The following is a 22,246-nucleotide window of genomic DNA, read 5'->3' as shown; positions in this document are numbered from 1 at the left end:
GTATATCTTAGAGTTCATGTTTGTTTTTAAATGTTTAAAGGTCTTGCTCCGCCTTACCTCTCTGAGCTTCTTCATCCCTACTCACCCCCCAGGTTTCTCAGGTCAGCTGACCAGCTGCTCCTGTAGGTACCAAGCAGGTCCAAGACGAAGCTCAGAGGGGACAGGGCTTCTCTAATGCTGCTCATAATCTCTGGAACAATCTGCCCCAGCACATTAGAGAGGCCCCTTCATTGTCCACTTTTAAAATGTGTCTTAAAACCCATTTTTACTCCTTGGCTTATGACACTGTATGACCCTGGTTTTATTGTTTTAGCTCAATCTAATGTGCTGATTTTATTAAAATTTAATTCCAATCATTTTATTATTTTTTTCTTTTTATTCAATGTATCGTTTTTGGCATGTCAAGTGTACAGCACTTTGTTTTCAGCTGCTTGCTTGCTTTTTTTTTTTTTTTTGCCAGTTTTACTGCAAGTTTTTAAACTAACATCAGTTCTTTTCACAAGTATAAAATAGTAATTACTTTTTACATTTTTAACCCTTAAAACACCAGTTTGTTTGTACAATGCACTTGTTGGAAGACGGCCTCAAAAATACCCATTTCCTATATTTGCAGTGCTACTGGATCTTGTATTGTTAGTAGTAGAGTCTGGGACATGTAATCGATTAACAACAACATCGATTATTATGCTTTTTTTGTTGTTGTTTTTTTTGTGCAGACAAAGAAAAGTCTTTATTGTACAGTGAGGTGAAGAGGCACTACAGCTTAGTTGTTCCCTCCTTTGTCCTCCTGTTTCCCCTCCCTCTCCCCTCCAGAGAGGAGTTAAACAGTTTGATGGCGTGTGGGACAAAGGAGTTTTTAAGTCTGTTAGTTCTTATCTTTGGGAGAAGCAACCTGTCACTGAACAGACTCTTCTGGTTGTTTATGGCCGTGTGCAGAGGATGCCCAGCATTGTCCATAATGTCCAGCAGTTTCTTTAATGTCCTTTTCTCTGCCACTGTCACCAGAGTGTCCAGCTTCATGCCGACCACAGAGCTAGCCCTCCTGATCAGTTTCTCCAGCCTGGATGAGTCCTTCTTTGCTGTGCTGCTCCCCCAGCACACCACAGCATAGAAAAGTACTCCAGCAACCACCGACTGGTAAAACATCCTCAGGAGCTTCCTGCAGATGTTAAAAGACCTCAGCCTCCTGAGGAAGTACAGTCGGCTTTGGGCTTTTTTATACAGGTGCTCTGTGTTGCATGACCAGTCCAGTTTATTGTCCACCCACAGCCCGAGGTACTTGTTGACCACCTCCACCTCCTCCCCCTCTATCTGAACTGGCAGTGGACCTTCTCTGGACCTCCCGAAGTCCACAACCAGTTCCTTAGTCTTTGAGGTGTTGAGTTGCAGGTGGTTTGTGTGACTCCATGCGACAAAGTTCCTCACCAGACTTCTGTACTCCTCTTCCTGATCATCCCAGATACACCCCATGATGGCCGTGTCGTTTGCAAACTTCTGAATATGGCATAATTCAGAGTTGTAGCAGAAGTCAGAGGTGTACAGGGTGAAGAGAAGAGGGGACAGCACAGTTCCCTGTGGTGCTCCTGTGCTGCTGACCACAGTGTCAGACGTGATGTCCTTCAGCCTGACGTACTGTGGTCTGTCGGTGAGGTAGTCGGAGATCCAAGCCACCGGGCAGGGGTCCACCTCCATCCTGTTCAGTTTTTCCTGAAGCATACAGGGCCGGATGGTATTAAAGGCACTGGAAAAGTCAAGAAACAGGATCCTGACCGTGCCTTTTCCCCCATCCAGGTGTGAGTGGGCTCTGTGTAGGAGGTACAGGATGGCATCCTCCACTCCGACACCCGCCTTGTATGCAAACTGTAGTGGGTCCTGGGCATGTTGTACCTGTGGTCGGAGGAAGTTGAGGAAGAGCCGCTCTAGAGTCTTCATAAGATGTGACGTCAGTGCCACCGGTCGGAAGTCATTCAGCTCATTGGGCCGGTTCTTTTTGGGGACCGGGACGATGCAGGATGTCTTCCATAGGGCGGGCACTCTCCCCAGTCGCAGACTGAGGTTGAAGACTCGTTGTAGCGGCTCCCCAAGTTCAGCAGCACACGCCTTTAGCATCCTAGGACACACCTTGTCTGGGCCTGCTGCCTTTCTGGGGCGAAGCTTCCTCAGTTGTCTCCTGACCTGATCCACTGTGACACGGGAGATGTTTGGAAGGAGGGGAGGGGGGGAGATGTCTTGCTGCTGAGAGAGGGATTGGAGGAGGGGGGTGTCATGGTGTCAGGAAGGGGGGGAAGCGAGGGAGGTAGGAGAGTGGGGAGAGGACTCTGTAGTGAAGGTGAGGGTGAGGGTGGGGGGGTTGTGGGCTGGTCAAACCTGTTGAAGTTGTTGAGTTCGTTTGCCTTCTCCACAGTCCCCCCCCCCCCACTGTGCTTTACTTGGTGTTGTGGCCTGTGATGGTTTTCACACCATTCCAGACCTCCCTCATATTGTTCCTCTCCAACTTCTGCTCCACCTTCCTCCTGTAGGTGTCCTTTGCTTCCCTCAATTTAATTCAAATTCAGAACTTATACCCTTCAAATACCAGTTAAATTACATATTACTAACTTTTTAGGGGAAAAAGCAATACAGTTAAATTTTTTTCAGCGTTTTAATGATGAAACCTAATATCTTTTAATCTTTGCAGGCCAGTAACAATAACAATAAGGTTTTTTTTTTCAAAATTGGGCAGACGTAAAGTACTTAAAATAGCAGTTTACCATTTTGAAAATGTACTTAAAAATATTGTCTTTAAATAATAATAATACAAATTTCCAAATAAAGTGCCAGCTTTTGGAGTTTTACCAGCTCGGATGGAGTTAAAATGACTAGCTTGTGCTTTTGTTTGTCTAAAGCAGCAAAAACAGCCTCTTGACTTATCCAGCATTGAACTCCACCGCATGGAAACATCCTGTATGAGTGGCTCTTTCTGTTGCCCCACTCTTGTTTGCTCCCAGTGTAGTTCCTCCATATTAGCAGAGCAGACCATGTGTTGAGTTTAGAATGAAAACAATTTAGTACTATAAATAACAAGGAATTATAAAAATGCCATTTAATGAGTAGCTCATTGTGGCTTGTTGATCACTTCAAAAATTCGTTGCGGCATTTAGTCCAAGAAAATGCAGGTGACGTATTGTTACCTTCAGAATAACATTTAAAGACAGACATTTATGAGGGTTTGTTTGCTGGTTGAAAGTGCATGTAGGTGGACTGATGCAGGTATCAATAATATCGATGCGATTGCTGGTATTTCTATCTGATCGATACTTTAATTGTAGGTTCAGTGTGTTGCTGTTCTTCATTAGAAAGAAGACATGTTTGTGCATCTTCTCCTCCCTGCTCTGCTGTGTGGTGACTCGGCAGCTCAGAAATTTGCCTCAAAAGCGTTCAGATGTAGATGATATGATCCCAAGCGTAAACTAAGATGTACAAATGTGTGCAGCGATGTGTGTGCTATGTTTGAGGACTCACAAGCCCATGCTTCAATCCACACACAGATAGGAAACAGTCTGAGAACACATAAAATTATCTTACACATGCGTACATCCTGCATAAAATGTTACTTTTCATTCGTCATTTAAACTCTGGGTCAAACCCAAAATATTTGATTTGAGTTTCTCTTTGTGTGTCCTCAGTTTCCCAGCATGCTCTGGTTGTGGTGGTGGAGGTGAATGAGGGGGAAAGGTCTGTCCTGCTGCCCTGTCTTTTCTCAGGTATTACACCTGAGGACACCACAGTGATGTGGACTCGCAGTGACCTCGATCCCAAATCTGTACATCAACGACGAGAAGGAGGAGACAATGTTAGAGGACAAAACCAGCGTTACAGCAGACGCACATCAATGAATCGTTACGCTTTCATCATTAAAGACTTCAGCCTCACTCTGAGGAATCCCACAAAGACTGACAGCGGCAACTACACCTGCTCCATCAGTGCTGGAGGGAAAGAACGGAGACTGGGAGACATCCAGCTGCAGGTCAAAGGTCAGTAACAAACCCAACACCTGCTGTAATTACAGGGCAAAAGGCAATACTGCATTCAGAGGTCAAACTGAAGAAAATTACTTCCTTAAGTGTTTAAAAAGTACTGATGAAACACGCAGCATAATTTAGCACAGATGTAACCTCAGTGGAAAGACAAACAACAAAGCAGAAGATGACTGAAGAGAATGATATCTTTTAATGATATAAGTTTGCATATGGTAGAATACTGCATGTAATCATTTGTGTTTAGAAGTATATTGTCATGGTCTGGCTAGCAGAACATGAGGAGTTGGGGAAATAGGACCCAAACGCCGGACTCTTCAGTGCAACAGTGTTTATTTACAAGGTGGTGAAGTAAACAACAATAAATCCCCCCATTTCTCAGACTCCCGTGTAGTGTCTTCTTCCAAAAGTCCCCGTGTAGTGCTCTCTGCCCCAGTGTCCCTGCACTCCCCGTGCTCACTGCTCCTTCTCGTCCCACACTCCTCCTGACAACCCTCATAGATGAGGAGAGAGCAGCAGGACGTGAATTCGGGTCTGGGCAGGTGTTTTTAGTCTTGTCCGCGGCGCTGGGATTCAGTCTGATGATCCGAACCACCAGTGAGACGTCGGAGGGTGAGAAACACCATTTTGGTATATAAAACGGCCACAAAGGTTTAACCCTTTAAGACCTACCATAGAACCAAGTCTGCCAGAGCTTACTTTATACTTTTACATGCTGTAGTGCCATTTTTGGGAGCATTTCAAGTTGATATACATCAATACAACCATTACAGCCCAAATTTTAATAATATGTATTCATTAAGTGCATAGTAATTACATACATTGCAAAAAAGTGCAATAAACTACAAAAAAATTTAAAATCGTTTTTGTGTTTTTAACATATATTTCTAGTTAGAGAAATTTAAGAGGCTTATCCCTCAAAACTGTAAATACAAAAAAGTTGCACAAAATAGTTTCCCACCACAGGAAATTTATTTTAAGTGTCTTCATAGTTTTATTTTTGAAATACACCAATTTTTATATACTGCAGGAAAAACGAAAATAAATATTATAGTGCAAATTTGCAAAATAACAGCATATGCATCAAAATAAACTATTTCCAGCAGTGCAATATGAGTCCTAAGCATCCCAGAAACGACACAGAAAGTCATAAAGTCAAAGATAACTTTTAAAAACACCAGTAGAGGCTCATAAGGCCACGATGGTAAAAAAAACTACATTTCCGCAAAATGACGTCACTTCCTGTTTCGGGCAGGTTATGGCGGACATGCGATAGTTCACGCTGATGGACGTAGGAAGTGTTATGAACAGCTGATCGGATCGGCAAAGCGTGTTTCTGGAATATTATGTTTTTGTTGCTGCAAGTGCTTTTTATGCAGTTTTTGCAAAGCTATATGTGGAAGGAAACTGTGACCGAGGACAAGCTGATGGCATAAGATGTAAGTACAACTCCGGTTTCATATGCAAAAAAAATTATTGCGCTAGCTCATATGGTTGCAGTGCTACCGGGATTTAAAAATAGTTATGCAAAATGGAGCGTGCCCGCTCCGACCGGCTTTAAAGGGTTAAAGGCTTTAAAACCAAGCTGACGCTGAAAGTACAAACATCACTAATGTCACATAACTTTGCCGACATGTGGCCAACAGTAATGTTTTAATGTTCTTCATTATTAAACATTCACACATAAATAAGTGACATAATATTCAGTACTTACTTTTGACAGTTCACTTTTCGGCCGCTCTGCTTTTGCCGTCTGCCATATTTTGCAGCAAAATTATCCACACCCACCGCCGCGGGATGGGGATATTGTGGGAATTGTGGGATATATGGGACCATGAAGTGCGCACCGGACCACGCTTGATATTTGGGGAAAATCGACGGCGCATTTGGAGTACGCATTTGAAGTACACTTCAAATTGGAGCAGCCGTTGTCGCGTGGCGGTGACATAATCGCACTCAAAATGCGTACTTCAAGCTTGCGGTCTCTTAATTTGGACACAGCCACTGAAGAACACACTGATCAGAGATCAAATGGTCACATGACCAAAGAGAAGCATTCAGACTGCAGTGATTGGTTACTGTTCTGTTACTGTTACTGGCAATTTGTCCTGAAACAACAACTTTATTCTCAAAATGATCAATAATATTTGTTTTCTTAATGTGGTCCTAATACTTCTTAGTATGGTTCTATATCTAAGATACATCAATAAAAAAGAACAAAGTGCGCTGTCTGTCTCCTGCTGTGCCTGCAAATATAGAGACCCGGAGCTCAGCAGCTCTCCAGACGTGTTTCTAGTCTGATTTACAGCTCTGTAAATGTATTCCTGCTCGGAAACTGTGTCCAAACTCACATTTGACTATTAAATGTCAACTCCCACGAAAATAAGACCTTTTGTTTATTATTAATGATCTAATGAGTGAAAATGAATCAGATTGAATGTTTCTTGTGTAAACCTGGCTCACAGAGGATGGTGTCCCAGTTAGAAATTAAACCTGACCCCCAAACATAGGTTCTTTCCAAGCTGTGAGACACCATCAGAATAGTGGAGGCATTGGAGTTCTTCACTCAAACCAACCTGTGTGTAAAATGATGGCCCTCGCTACTTTGACTTCATTTGAATACTTAGCTGCTGATTTACACATGAATTTGAATGAATGAATTGAATGAATCATTTACACATGAAACAAAGTATCCTCACTATCCTGTCCTCACTATTAGAAAAGCACCAAGACAGCTTGCCTTCAAGATCAAAATAATATATTTGATATCAAACTTGATTCTGAGTATGATGATGATAGAGTGGTTAAACTGATTCAAGTGACTCTTTTCTCCACTGCAGAACAACAGATTTTATTGAAAACTCAGAGTTTTTTCAAGCTGTTTCCTGGAGCAGGACCCTGAAAAATTTGAAAAAGCAGATTTAAAAACACTTCATGTCATCTGTGTTCATGAAAATGACATCATGCAGTATATCTTGTCACTAGCAGAGGGCCACAAATCACTATCAGTGACGAATTCAAGGAGATGTTAGTATCTTTTTCAGCCATGGAGCATCCACACAGTTCTAAGAGGGTTAGACAGAAAATAAAAGCAAAAACCATGAAAATGTTCTCTTAATGTGAAAATATACTCATTTTGAGAGCTTTCTTCTTTTCCCGTTTCAAAAGCAAGTGAGCACATTTGGAGAGGTTGGTTTAAAAAATTTAAAAAAAAAAGAAAAGAAAAAAGAGAAATATAACATTTGGATTCTGTACATCCTCTGCTATGATTTGTCAGTCAGCTAAACTCCTTCCCCACATCAAGACTCTAATGACACAGTTCCTGGTTCAAAGGTTTATTGACAAAGGGAAAGCTGAAACTGCAACATACAGTTCAAGGCATATGTACAGATAAAATGATGAAAATAAAATAACCACTTTTTTAATACAAGTCAACATATATTCCTACAATATTTATGTGAATTTCTTCCATTTCTAACACACATATAAATATTAAATTATGATTTTAAACAACTCTTGCTGTAATTAATTGCTTGCACCTCTATTTTGTTTTTCCGATTGCCCTTTAACTAACTCAGTGATCGATCGCTAGTATAAATTGTAGGAGATTGTTTTTTTATCATTATACTTAGAGAAAATTACCTTCTTCAACAAGAATGATCCATACATGAGCATAAAAAAATAAAACAACTCTGTATATACATACATACCCACAAAGCCACCAAAGGCAATGGATGTATCCGGACAAAGCTGGATTTAACTAGCTGAGTAAAATCTTTCTCCTCAATTTACTGACTACCTTCTTGTTTGCTTATGACATAATTTCCTATTACAGATTAGATTTTAAGGTGGTGGAAGTCAGTTCTGATTACATATTTAACATGTAAGAAATTAAAATAATATACCCACCATCTACCTTAAACTGACTTTTCTTTTAATATCATATATCAATAATAGTTTGTGTGTTCGCTCAGACACATGAAAAATTAGAGGGAAGACTGATGTCAACCCCCCACTAAAGATCTCAGTCAGTAAGCATGAAACATACAAACTTGCTTTCATTTTCAAATGATGAGCTTCCAACAATGAGTGAAACAGTAAGAGCATGTGGAGAGTTTGAAAACATCCGATTAAGAAAGAGAAATCAAACATTTAGATTCATTTTAATGAGCTCAGACTTGTTGAAAATGCAGAGGAGCTGGTTGTGAACTGAGCTTCAGAGAAACACAACATACTGAGATTCACTGTGAAGCTTTGAGTGGAAAAAGACAGAAAACAACATGTGGATCCGGGAATAATGGGAGCTTCCATCTTTAAAGGACTGAAGAGGAAGAAGTTTACAAGGAATCATTCAGAACAGTTTCAAACATCAACTGATTGAATCCATGAATCTGAAAACGTGTTTGTGAGTGAAAGAGACAGACATGTACAGACTGAACTATCTGTTCAACAGTCAGAGTGTTTCTCTAACAGGAGACACTCTTTACACTCCACTCAGCACAGGGACACTGAGGCACCAGGAGACCAGAGCCAAAATCCAGGATAAAGAGTTTCAGTGAATGTGGTGTTGAAGGTGTGGAGGTGGATCAGAGTATCAGAGGAGACTCTGTAGAAGGACAGAGTGCCAGCAGGACAGTCCACATACACTGCTACTCTGTTAGAGACAGAGGAGGAGGAGGAGGAGGAGGAAGAGGAGGAGGATATGGATGTGTGGCTGTTATTGTGACAGATATAAAGAGGACCATCCTCAGAGCAGATCAGGCTCCAGGAATGATTGTTCCATCCAAATGCGCAGTCCTTACTGCCTCCTTTCCTTCTGATTCTTCTGTAACTCACTGATATCTCAACTGTTTCTTTCCACTCGACCTCCCAGTAACAGCGACCAGCCAGACCAGTACTACACAGCAGCTGTTCACAAACATCAAATCTGTCTGGATGATCAGGATATGACTGAACCTCCTCCACACGTGTCACCTTCCTGTTGTTGTCAGACAGTTTGAGGTGTGTGTGTACTGTGTTTGTGTCGATTTTGAGTTGACAGGAATCTGATGGAGAGAACAAACACAATCCAGCTGCAGTTATTGATCCATTGATCATTGATTGACACTTTGATGATGACTCCTGACATCAGAATGATGATGATGGTTGAATGAGTGCTGCTTTGTTTTCATGAATCACATTAAAAACACACTTACACTTCCTCAGACCTGGTCTCAACCATTGGACTCCAGCAGGCTCCACCCTGAAAGGAGGAGGGGGGTCAGACCAGCACAGTCAGCATGCACACATGGACATTACATTGCTGTCATACACATACTGTTAGACACTGTATAAAAGGCCCCAAAGTTCATAGAATAGTTTTATTGGTGTTTACAAGTTTATTTGCAGTTCATTTAATATTCAGTCTTCTGTCGGTTTGGGTCAGCCCACCGTCTAGTGACATCATCCGGTTAGTAAGGTGGGCAGTTTAATGTCAGATGAGCAGTGTTGGTCCGGAGAGGGTGCACTTAGGGTTGCCAACCGTCCCTTAAAAAACGGAATCGTCCCATATTTAGAAACAAAAGTGCACGTCCCGTATTGAGCTAATAAGGGACGCACTTTGTCCCGTAATACAGTGAGAATCAAAAGTAGTCTATAAATGTTAATGGAATTAACGCTTTGTTTGAAAACATAATTCCCAGCCCCTCTCCTGCTTTGTGACCAATGAGCTGACAGCACACTTATGACAATTCGAGTATGACAATTCAGATTACCGCTCATCTCATTGGTCGAGGAAAGGTCGCTTACGGAGAAAATACCGGAAGACAACAGATGACCACAACAAGAAGCATGGCCAACAGGGAAACAAACGCCGACACGGCGGTGCAAGTCTCGGACGACAGTACACCTAAAGCTGGGCTTACACTGTTTTTTTCAAACTGCACGATTGACTCGCAGGGGTTAGAAGTTCATAGGTCACGATGCAGGGTCTCACACTATACGGCCTGATGCTGTGATGCAACCTGAGTGCTCACACTGTGCCTCCATAAAACGAAGGTTATAACCAATGTTCCCTCTAATTTTTCATGTGTCTGAGCGAACACACAAACTCCCTGAGCGTCCCTTGGACCACTGTGAGCAACAGCAGACGTGTGCACTGTGGTCACGCCAGCATCGAATCCATCCAAGTTACATGTTTATTAAAATAATAAAATTACAGCATTTACATTTATGTTAGACTACTTTTAATTAACTCCTTTAGCCCCACTTACAATGAAAATTAAAAAAATAAAAATCTAGTCATTGACCTGTGTAGTATGTTAACACTATTGGAAGTAAAAATAACTTGAACTCCAATTTTGAAAACACAACTTTCTTTTATTTATTTATTTTTTAAATAAAGCTCTGACTTATTATGAGTCTGAGTCTGTGGTCTGGGAGAGAGTCCTGTAACTCTGTCTGCAAAATACCATATATAATGACCAATGTTGGGCAATTAATTATATAGTTACTACTTCAAAAAAGTTACTGAGTTTTGCAAACAACAAAGTTTTTTGCAGCTGTTTAACTAAAAATGCAGCCAAGGCGTTTTTTAAATAAACATTTCAAACTATTTACAGAACAATCAGCTGTTCTGCATCAAATCTGATGCCACACAAATTATTTGTGCCGCTCCAAAAAATAATTTGTGTCCACTGTGAGATAAAGGAGAACAGCCTGATACCTGCAGGCCTGACAATAGGAGATGTATCACTGCTGTAGCACCTGTAACATTCAGCAGTCGCCTCATTGTTCTGACACACACAACAAAACTATTGACTACACTACACACTAACTACACTGGACTGTTTCCTGATTGATCTGTGAGCTATTTCCTGTCTGTGTCAGCAGACCTTGTAGGAGAGTCTGATTGGTCTGCAGTGAAAGACCCAGGAGGAAGCGGAGGAACAAGTCCAGGTGTCCATTTGGACTCTGTAAGGCCTTGTCCACAGCACTCTGGTAGAAGTGAATCGCTGAAGATTCTGTTTTTTCAGGCTTCTGGGAGGTGGTTTGTTGTTCTTGCAGCAGATTGAGTCCAGAGTTGATGAAGGTCAGATGGACATGAAGAGCAGCCAGAAACTCCTGAACACTCAGATGAACAAAGCAGAACACCTTGTCCTGGTACAGTCCTCTCTCCTCTTTAAAGATCTGTGTGAACACTCCTGAGTACACCGAGGCTGCTCTGATATCGATGCTGCACTCTGTCAGGTCTGATTCATAGAAGATCAGGTTTCCTTTCTGCAGCTGATCAAAAGCCAGTTTTCCCAGAGACTCAATCATCTTCCTGCTCTCTGGACTCCAGTGTGGATCTGTCTCAGCTCCTCCATCATACTTGACCTTCTTCACTTTGGCCTGAACCACCAGGAAGTGGATGTACATCTCAGTCAGGGTCTTGGGCAGCTGTCCTCCCTCTCTGGTTTCCAGCACATCCTCCAGAACTGTAGCAGTGATCCAGCAGAAGACTGGGATGTGGCACATGATGTGGAGGCTTCGTGATGTCTTGATGTGGGAGATGATTCTGCTGGCCTGCTCCTCATCTCTGAATCTCTTCCTGAAGTACTCGTCCTTCTGTGGGTCAGTGAACCCTCTGATCTCTGTCACCCTGTGAACACAGTCAGGAGGGATCTGATTGGCTTCTGCAGGTCGTGTGGTTATCCAGAGGCGAGCAGAGGGAAGCAGTTTCCCCCTGATGAGGTTTATCAGCAGCACATCCACTGAGGTGGACTTTCTAGGGTCAGTTAGGATTGTAGTTTTGTGGAAGTCCAGAGGAAGTCGACACTCATCCAGACCATCAAAGATGAACACAACCTGGAAGTCTTCAAAGCTGCAGATTCCTGCTTCTTTGGTTTCAGTAAAGAAGTGATGAACAAGTCCCACCAAGCTGAACTTTTCCTCTTTCAGCACATTCAGCTCTCTGAAAGTGAATGGAAATATGAACTGGATGTCCTGGTTGGCTTTGTCTTCAGCCCAGTCCAGGCTGTATTTCTGTGTTAAGACTGTTTTCCCAATGCCAGCCACTCCCTTTGTCAGCACTGTTCTGATTGGTTCATTTCTTCCAGGTGAGGCTTTAAAGATGTCTTCTTGTCTGATTGTTGTTTCTGGTCTGTCTCGTTTCCTGGATGCTGCTTCAATCTGTCTGACCTCATGTTCATCATTGACCTCTGCAGTCCCTCCCTCTGTGATGTAGAGCTCTGTGTAGATCTGATTCAGAACGGTTGGGTTTCCTGCTTTAGCGATCCCCTCAAACACACACTGGAACTTCTTCTTCAGGCTTTGCGCTAAACGTTGCAAATTTCTCACATCCCCAAACACCGCCGTCACTCCTAAAACTTCCTCCCGTTTCTTAACAACTAAATGCCATGTTTTGATTGGTCGACATGGTACATTTTTTGACCAATGGGAAAGGGTGGGATGTTTTGGTTTCGTCTTTGCTCACAGGTGGAGAGTGCTTTCAAGCATTTTCCTTATAAAACGCCGTTTTTACTGTTTCTTCCCGCAGTAAATATAAACAACGATGAATAAAGTATTCTGATTATTCAGGAAGAAAACCAAACATTGCAGATATTTTTATCATAACTCTGGTTTTACATGGCCGATCAACACAATTTAAAAACTGGTATAAAGTCCACACTGTTTCCATCAATTGTTCCGTCTGTCCTGCTCACATCTCCAATGGTTGTACACGTTGTCATTAACGTGGCTTCACCCCACATCAGCCACGCCGCTTTGCTAGCTAGAACACCGGTGTCGGCAGATAAGAGCACTGTCATAGCCTTCTTTATTTTCAATTCAGGTTAGAATTTGTTTTCTGTGCGCAACGCAGATTTTTTCTGAGCAGAGACCGTGCCAACTCACACTTTGACTCACACAGACACACCACCACCATCAACTTTGCTAAATTGCTAATGAAAAGCATTGATCGGGCAGCTGGGATTGAGCAGCAGTGTAAATCGAACTATTTTCACGGTTGTTGTGGTCATGATAATAATTTTGTGAGGCCGCATCAAAAAGGCTCGGATGAGCTTTCCAAAGTTCTACAAGTTGTGCCTCCATCGCTTGTGTCCAGATCACAGGCTGCACAGCAGTGCTGCTCCATCTTTTTCACTGACGTTTACATGTTTGCGCATGAGCAGTGTGAGTGGCTGTGGTGACACCCTCACGAGCGATTGATGATCGGGAGCTGCTCGAGGTGTTAATCGCTTCTCGTTACCTCACGTATACTACACGATGCACGATGAAGGCCAAAATCGGGCCGATCACGAAATCGGTCGCACGACTCAAAAATCGGCTCAAAATGGGCCAAAAATCGCACAGTGTAAGCCCAGCATTAGAGCAGCAATGTTTGTTCCCCTCAGAGAAAGAAAAAAAGGCGGCAAAAGTACAGGAAGGAATGGGAAAAGGAAAACACCTGGCTGGAAAAGTGCATGATAACACCTTTAAAGCGCACTGCACTGTTACAAGAATGTTTTTCGTTCTATTGTTTTCTATTAATTTATATAATTTTAAGTTAAGCAGGACAGAGTTCTTTTAAATAAAGATTTACTTATATTCTCAAAAGTTAAGCATGACAGGCTTCTGTTTAAGAAAGAGACCTGTTTTACTGTGTTAATGTTGTCATTTTGAGCTAAAAATAAATGGCTAAATGATCATTTGTTTCCCATATGGTCATATCACAAAGAATATGCATCTGCTTGAATCAAATTCAAGTCAAATGGTTAAAAATATAATTTCACACAAAAAAAAAGAGCTACCACACTGGGAAGGGTGAAGACAACTGGGTTGCCCGGACCTGGCCACGAGGTGTCCATTATTTATTTTTCAGGGAGTTGGCAACCCTAGGTGCACTGATTCCAGGGGGATGTTATGTGTGTGTGAATGGCAAGTAAGTAGTGACCTGTGTTGTATTTTGCCTTTGTTTGTGTCAGTACTGTAGTATGTTACCATTTAGGAGCTAATATAGTCCATAGTTGGAGCGGTAGGCCACGCATGCAACGCGGGAGTTCACTGTCATTTCATATGCTAATTTATGTTGTTAGCCTATCCCGGTTTAGCTTTGTTGATGCTCGTATGTCCATAATGTCATTCCTGTGTTATCAGACCTTCTATGTACAATTAGGTACGAGGATTAATAAAATAGCGATCGTAGTTTGACCGGAAGGATCGCGTTCTCGCTTAGCGTTCACAATAAGAGCATTACGGGTCGGGTGATTATAATGGGCTTTTATTCATTTTTTTTTTATTTAACGCTTTTATATTGTACCACTGCCGGAAGTAGTTCCTATGTCCCCACGGTGACTTAACCTCGCACTAATGCAGTCTAGTTGCATAGTGTGAGCAGTTTGAAGTGTACTAAATTGTTCTGATATATATATATATATATATATATATGAGATTATATTAACTATATTGTATTATATCTATATTTGAGTATTTTACTTCTCTATTCTCTTTATTTATCTTTTATTTGTATTGTTTATTTCCTTTGTAGAAAACCACACATATATGTGCTGTGTTTACAGCCCCAGAAATTGAGTGGTGACAATAAAGTGTCTCAAACAGTACCTCAAGCTCCCTTCTTCTGTCATACTCTGGGACAATTTGGCCTTAAGTGGTGTTCTGGCCGACACACCAGGGTGACCGTAGTGCTCAAAGACTGAATCAGTGCCACAGCCGTGCCTATCTTTGATATCTCCACTATAGACACTGATAAAGAAACAGTCCAACATTTTCACAAATACACTTCAGTCCATACGTGGATCGAACTGCTGATGATTTCGAGTGGCTACCGGCTCGGACATTGTCTGGATCGACAAGGCCAAAATCAAGATGGTACGGAGGGAGGTTAGCCAAGTACCGAAGCTGCAAAAAGGTGCAATAAAAGTGCCTAAGAAGTACAGCAAGCTGTGCATATCAGAGGAAACTGCCTTGCAAAGACTCACAACCTTCACCAGCCTCTTGAACACTGCAGAAACTCAAAATCTTACCAAGTATATTTGTCTTATTTTTGAGTCAAAATTATCTCATTACTCATAAAATAGAACACAATCAGCTAAAGCGCAACATTTCAGTAGGCTAAAGGAACTTATTTCAGGACAGTGAATCTTAAAGCTAAAATATCTTGTATTAAGTGAAAAAAATCTGCCAGTGAAACAAGTGAAAATACTTGGTCACATTACAGCCACAAACATGAATCAATTTTATTGGAATTCCACGTGAAAGACCAACACAAAGTGGTGCACACGTGAGAAGTGGAACGAGAATCATACATGATTCCAAACATTTTTTACAAATAAATAACTGCAAAGTGGGGTGTGCATAATTATTCAGCCCCCTTTGGTCTGAGTACAGTCAGTTGCCCATAGACATTGCCTGATGAGTGCTAATGACTAAATAGTGCACCTGTGTGTAATCTAATGTCAGTACAAATACAGCTGCTCTGTGACGGCCTCAGAGGTTGTCTAAGAGAATATTGGGAGCAACAACACCATGAAGTCCAAAGAACACACCAGACAGGTCAGGGTAGTGATGGCCAAATGAAGCTTTCTGAAGCACTGAAGCTTGTATTGAAAAACGGTTCATTACTAGAGGCTTTTCAACATAGTCCTCTCTGGTGACATCTGGTGGCCAAAAATATGAAGAGCAGCTTGAATCCACAAAATAAAACCAACTGCTTCATTATGATTGCCCACTCTACAGAGTGTAATTCTGTCTGATATTGGGCCGCCGTTGTGTTGCTTTGAACGTGTATTTTTTGGTGGTTAAAAAAATGTGGTTTATTTGTTTAATAAATAATTTTGACCTGTAAAATTTCCTTGTTTAAACATGCACCATGGTGTGGTCTTTCTTTGCTTGTGATTTCTTGATGTTGGTAAATGCAATATTTGAAAAATACCACGTTACATATAATAATGCACATTATGGAGTATGCTTCTGCTGTGAGGTCCTGCCTCCATGTACTTTTGCAATTAATTGCTAGACGGGTTAATTTATAAATAATATTATATTAGGGAAATTTTCCTATACATATTTTTGACCTGGGGGTAGAATTGATTGTGAAATGGAAAGGGAAAATGCTTATGAACTTGCAAATTAAAAACATGATGCATTGACGGTAACCCTTTTTCATTTTTATTTAAGAAGAGAATTTGTTCCTCTGTGCGATGGCCGAACCTGTTCCTTTTCGTGGAGATAATTTCTCCTGCCTTAAGGAAAATCCCTTCACATGGAACAGAAGAGGCTGGAGTGCAGAGAAACTGGTAGAGATGCAGTTATACAGTCTACCTGGGCCCCACAAACTATCAGCTAAAGAGAATAAATACATTAAATTGCTGCACATTTTGTAGACTAACATTTTAAGATTATTTTAAAAATAAAATATATGTTTTTATAACATTAAATGTTACGAGTCAAATGGAAGTCTTTCTAAAGTTATTTAATGATATTTATATTATGGAAGCAGATTTTTGACATTTTAAGTTTTTCCTGTTTTCAGATAAAATAAACACGCACAAAACAAAAGCAAACAGCCAGAACACAAAGATGGAAAACCAAAATCAACTCAAAATACTCCCACACAACAGAACCTCCTCTGTCAGTGCGCCCCAGGGTGGCTGTGGTTACAATGTAGCTTGCCATCACCAGTGTGCGAATGTGTGTGTGAATGGGTGGATGACTGGATATGTAAAGCGCTTTGGGGTCCTTAGGGACTAGTAAAGCGCTATATAAATACAGGCCATTTACCATTTACCATATTCCTCGCTGGCTCCAAATCTCTCAGTGGAATGATCAGTGGTTTGCTATCTGTCACCATCAAAACACTCCACAAATCCCGCGAATGATTCACCTGCTTATAATCCAGTGAATCAGATACCGAAGCAGTTAGGTTCTAAATGAAGCTTCGGACGTCACTGATCACGTGACTCTGGCAATACAAATCAAGCTTCGACACAGTGCTTCTGAAGCAGTGTGTTGATTTATTTGACACACGCACCGGAGCTTCAGCTTCAAGCGAGCCATTACTAGGTCAGGGATAAAGTTATTGAGAAATTTAAAGCAGGCTTAGGCTACAAAAAGATTTCCCTTGAACATCCCACGGAGCACTGCTCAAGCCATCATTCAGAAATGGAAGGAGTATGGCACAACTGTAAACCTACCAAGACAAGGCCGTCCACCTAAACTCACAGGCCGAACAAGGAGAGCGCTGATCAGAAATGCAGCCAAGAGGCCCATGGTGACTCTGGACGAGCTGCAGAAATCCACAGCTCAGGTGGGGGAATCTGTCCATAGGACAACTATTAGTCGTACACTGCACAAAGTTGGCCTTTATGGAAGAGTGGCAAGAAGAAAGCCGTTGTTAACAGCAAACCATAAGAAGTCCTGTTTGCAGTTCACCACAAGCCATGTGGGGGACACAGCAAACATGTGAAGAAGGTGCTCTGGTCAGATGAGACCAAAATGCAAAACGCTATGTGTGGCGGAAAACTAACACTGCACCTCACTCTGAACACACCATCCCCACTGTCAAATATGGTGGTGGCAGCATCATGCTCTGGGGGTGCTTCTCTTCAGCAGGGACAGGAAGCTGGTCAGAGTTGATGGGAAGATGGATGGAGCCAAATACAGGGCAATCTTGGAAGAAAACCTCTTGGAGTCTGCAAAAGACTTGAGACTGGGGCGGAGGTTCACCTTCCAGCAGGACAACAACCCTAAACATAAAGCCAGCGCAACAATGGAATGGTTTAAAACAAAACATATCCATGTGTTAGAATGGCCCAGTCAAAGTCCAGATCTAAATCCAATCGAGAATCTGTGGCAAGATCTGAGAACTGCTGTTCACAAACGCTGTCCATCTAATCTGACTGAGCTGGAGCTGTTTTGCAAAGAAGAATGGGCAAAGATTTCAGTCTGTAGATGTGCAAAGCTGGTAGAGACAGACCCTAAAAGACTGGCAGCGGTAATTGCAGCAAAAGCTGGTTCTACAAAGTATTGACTCAGGGGGCTGAATAATTATGCACACCCCACTTTGCAGTTATTTATTTGTAAAAAATGTTTGGAATCATGTCTGATTTTCATTCCACTTCTCACGTGTGCACCACTTTGTGTTGGTCTTTCACGTGGAATTCCAATAAAATTGATTCATGTTTGTGGCTGTAATGTGACAAAATGTGGAAAAGTTCAAGGGGGCCCAATACAATTGCAAGCCACTGTAACTAACTGATTTAGGGAAAGCTGAACAAAGAGTGACTTTTTTTTCGAACTTGCAAAGGGAACCCACTGACAACATTAAGAAAATTATTCTGTTCACCACAAACTGCAGAAATTGAGTGATCATACAAGTAACGCCAATTACAGCACATAAGAATTAAAATGTCTTTTAACTTAGCATTGTCACAAAACATTTGGAAAATGCGGGACAACTGAATATAGACAGTGCAGTAACAGAACAATGGTTTGTTCCATGTATTGCATTTTGAAGAGTTGTTTTCACTACAGGCTGGATCTGGGTGTCTCTTTAATAATAATTACACCAAGGAATATTTTAGAAATTCTGAAAATTTATCCTGCTACATGAACATTCACTACTGAAATGAGTATTGACGAACACTTAAAATTGGATCCATTTTCCAGACACTAGCACCCATGACAGTTTTTTTTTTTTTTTTTAATTGTACACACCAGCTTTTTGCTTATTAGAATAAATATTAACAAAATAAAAGGATGAGAGCATCTTTACTTACAAAGAGTTATTAGAGGCACTAATCACTGGCGGCAGCCTCAGAGGAGTCTCCTCTGCAGAGAATTTCTTCTGGTCAAAAAAATGTAGGTCTTTTCTTGATGACATTAAGATGAACAGCAGAGCTGACCACTGAGCAGGAGAAAGAAGTGAGAGACTTCCTGAACTCAAGTACCGCTGAATCTCCTCCACTAAAGAACAATCATTTAGTTCATTCAGAGAGTGGAACAGATTGATGGTTTTCTCTGCAGACAGATTCTCACTGAGCTTCTTCTTGATATACTGGACTGTTTCCTGATTGGTCTGTGAGCTACTTCCTGTCTGTGTCAGCAGACCTTGTAGGAGAGTCTGATTGGTCTGCAGTGAAAGACCCAGGAGGAAGCGGAGGAATAAGTCCAGGTGTCCATTTGGACTCTGTATGGCCTTGTCCACAGCACTCTGGTAGACGTGAGACGCTGAAGATTCTCTTGTTTTAGACTTCTGGGAGGTGGTTTGTTGTTCTTGCAGCAGATTGAGTCCAGAGTTGATGAAGGTCAGATGGACATGAAGAGCAGCCAGAAACTCCTGAACACTCAGATGAATGAAGCAGAACACCTTGTCCTGGTACAGTCCTCTCTCCTCTTTAAAGATCTGTGTGAACACTCCTGAGTACACTGAGGCTGCTCTGATATCGATGCCACACTCTGTCAGGTCTGATTCATAGAAGATCAGGTTTCCTTTCTGCAGCTGATCAAAAGCCAGTTTTCCCAGAGACTCAATCATCTTCCTGCTCTCTGGACTCCAGTGTGGATCTGTCTCAGCTCCTCCATCATACTTGACCTTCTTCACTTTGGCCTGAACCACCAGGAAGTGGATGTACATCTCAGTCAGGGTCTTGGGCAGCTGTCCTCCCTCTCTGGTTTCCAGCACATCCTCCAGAACTGTAGCAGTGATCCAGCAGAAGACTGGGATGTGGCACATGATGTGGAGGCTTCGTGATGTCTTGATGTGGGAGATGATCCTGCTGGCCTGCTCCTCATCTTTGAATCTCTTCCTGAAGTACTCCTCCTTCTGTGGGTCAGTGAACCCTCTGACCTCTGTCACCCTGTGAACACAGTCAGGAGGGATCTGATTGGCTGCTGCAGGTCGTGTGGTTATCCAGAGGTGAGCAGAGGGAAGCAGTTTCCCCCTGATGAGATTTATCAGCAGCACATCCACTGAGGTGGACGTTCTAGGGTCAGTTAGGATTGTAGTTTTGTGGAAGTCCAGAGGAAGTCGACACTCATCCAGACCATCAAAGATGAACACAACCTGGAAGTCTTCAAAGCTGCAGATTCCTGCTTCTTTGGTTTCAGTAAAGAAGTGATGAACAAGTTCCACCAAGCTAAACGTTTCCTCTTTCAGCAGATTCAGCTCTCTGAAAGTGAATGGAAATATGAACTGGATGTCCTGGTTGGCTTTGTCTTCAGCCCAGTCCAGGGTGTATTTCTGTGTTAAGACTGTTTTCCCAATGCCAGCCACTCCCTTTGTCAGCACTGTTCTGATTGGTTCATCTCTTCCAGGTGAGGCTTTAAAGATGTCTTCTTGTCTGATTGTTGTTTCTGGTCTGTCTCGTTTCCTGGATGCTGCTTCAATCTGTCTGACCTCATGTTCATCATTGACCTCTGCAGTCCCTCCCTCTGTGATGTAGAGCTCTGTGTAGATCTGATTCAGAAGGGTTGGGTTTCCTGCTTTAGCGATCCCCTCAAACACACACTGGAACTTATTCTTCAGGCTAGATTTAAGGTTACGATGACAAGCGGCAGCTTGAAGTTCTAAATTAGAAGAAATATGTAGACTATCACGTGAAAGTGGAAACAAAGACTTAATTCCAAAATGAATGAATCTTTAAAACCTGTTGGTCCGTCTCTTAAGACATTAGAAAACTTTCATTCATCCAAATGTTTAAATCTTTATAGAAATCCTCTTACTGCTCTGCAGACGGTCAGCCAGCTCCCCCTGCTTCATTCTCCTTAGGAAGTCCATTGTGATCTTCACAAATGCCTCTCTGCTGCTCCTCCTCTGCTCCTCCTCCTCCTCCTCCCCCTGACTCTCTAAGCATTCTGGGTAATCTGGACTCAGAACCTTCTGGATCTTCTTCAGCTCGTTCTTCACAAAAGTGATGATGTTGTCCTCTAGCAGCTGGAACAGAATACTTTATGAATGATCCAATCAGAGTGAAATCATGGAGCGAAACATCAGATCCATGTTGGACACAATGACATTCCAATGGTCTACAAAGAGCAGCATGGAGATGACTGTGAACAGAATAGATGTAACAGTAGTTGTTGTACATGTACAGACCATAAATATGGAGTCCAGCTGTGTTTGATGCTGCTTGGCAGACTGACCACTGGGAACCTCTGAGCTCTGCTGGTCCACTCTGTGGAGGAACCATGGACACACACACACACACACACACACACACACACACACACACACACACACACACACTTTAATTATTGAAATTTGAATTTAGCCTCTAAAAGCTGTGTTCAGTCACTTTTGCTGCTTCCCTTGTTGCATCTGTATTTGTAGTTTTGCTGTCAGAGATCAAAATGATCAATGATACAAATTACACTCCAGAGTCCTTCCACTGTTATCCTGACCACTGACACTTCTTTGTTGGGTTTTTCACTCTACAATCATTTTTGTTTTTTTTCCAAACTTAATAAAAAGTTAAAATATATCAGGAGGTCAACAACAGTTTGTTAAACTCACAGCTGAACTCTGAACATCACACTGCTGGAATCAAAAAACTACTTCCTGTTCAGCTGCTGCTTGCTGTATTTCATTAATAATTAATGAATTGATTGAAGGAATTTTTCTGCAGTCACAGAAATTTTCATTAAACACTTCAGTTCATGAAAATGGCAGCACTGCTAAGGAGCAGGAAGTGGGCATCAGACTGAGTGAAGAGTTTTAGGACAGAGAGTTTGAGAACATCTCCCCTTCCTAAAAATAATCTGAGTTACTGCTGTGTTTGTGGAAACACTCCAACACACACCACTGCACATATGAACATTAGTGATGGGATTTCCGGCTCTCTTTAGAGATCCGGCTCTTTCGGCTCGGCTCACTAAAAAGAGCCGGCTCTTTCGGCTCCGAACCGGCTCTTCAGGTTGTTTTGTTGCTTTAATTAATTTATTATTCACAATAATATAAAATTATGCACAAAAGGAATTACTAACGTTAAAAAAAGTGGTTTTATTTATATATGTTTATATATAAATATATGCGGTGGCCCCTAGAGACAAAACACGTACAAACTCCAAAACACATTTCTAGCATGAACTGAACTTCCAAAGCCGAGCTACTAGATCACTTAAATTACACAATTGAAAGCATGTGTGTATTGTTTGTGTATTTATACACAGGCACTCAAATATATTCAAATAATTTAAAAAAAAGTTCATCTACCTGTTACTATCACACACCAAATCCGGTCGTTGGTACTTGC

The 22,246-nt window shown here is 41.8% G+C and overlaps 1 protein-coding gene across 1 annotated transcript; it reads right to left on the bottom strand.

Annotated features, from left to right (window-relative positions):
- Positions 1-7,343: 7,343 nt before the first annotated feature.
- LOC146672463 (protein NLRC3-like) lies at positions 7,344-21,200 on the bottom strand. The gene is made up of 5 exons (XM_085385988.1): positions 21,091-21,200; positions 20,718-20,928; positions 18,773-20,561; positions 9,212-9,258; positions 7,344-9,061 (listed from the first exon to the last, which is right to left on the bottom strand). The coding sequence occupies exons 1-5, from the start codon at positions 21,091-21,093 to the stop codon at positions 8,511-8,513; spliced, it is 2,601 nt and encodes an 866-aa protein (XP_085242114.1). The 5' UTR covers positions 21,094-21,200; the 3' UTR covers positions 7,344-8,510.
- Positions 21,201-22,246: the final 1,046 nt, after the last annotated feature.

The sequence above is a fragment of the Rhamphochromis longiceps genome, linkage group LG3, assembly GCF_057381845.1.
Source record: "Rhamphochromis longiceps isolate RC_006_pf linkage group LG3, R_longiceps_female_GT1.1, whole genome shotgun sequence".
Classification (NCBI taxonomy): domain Eukaryota; kingdom Metazoa; phylum Chordata; class Actinopteri; order Cichliformes; family Cichlidae; genus Rhamphochromis; species Rhamphochromis longiceps.
This window is presented reverse-complemented; position numbering and strand designations above follow the sequence as displayed.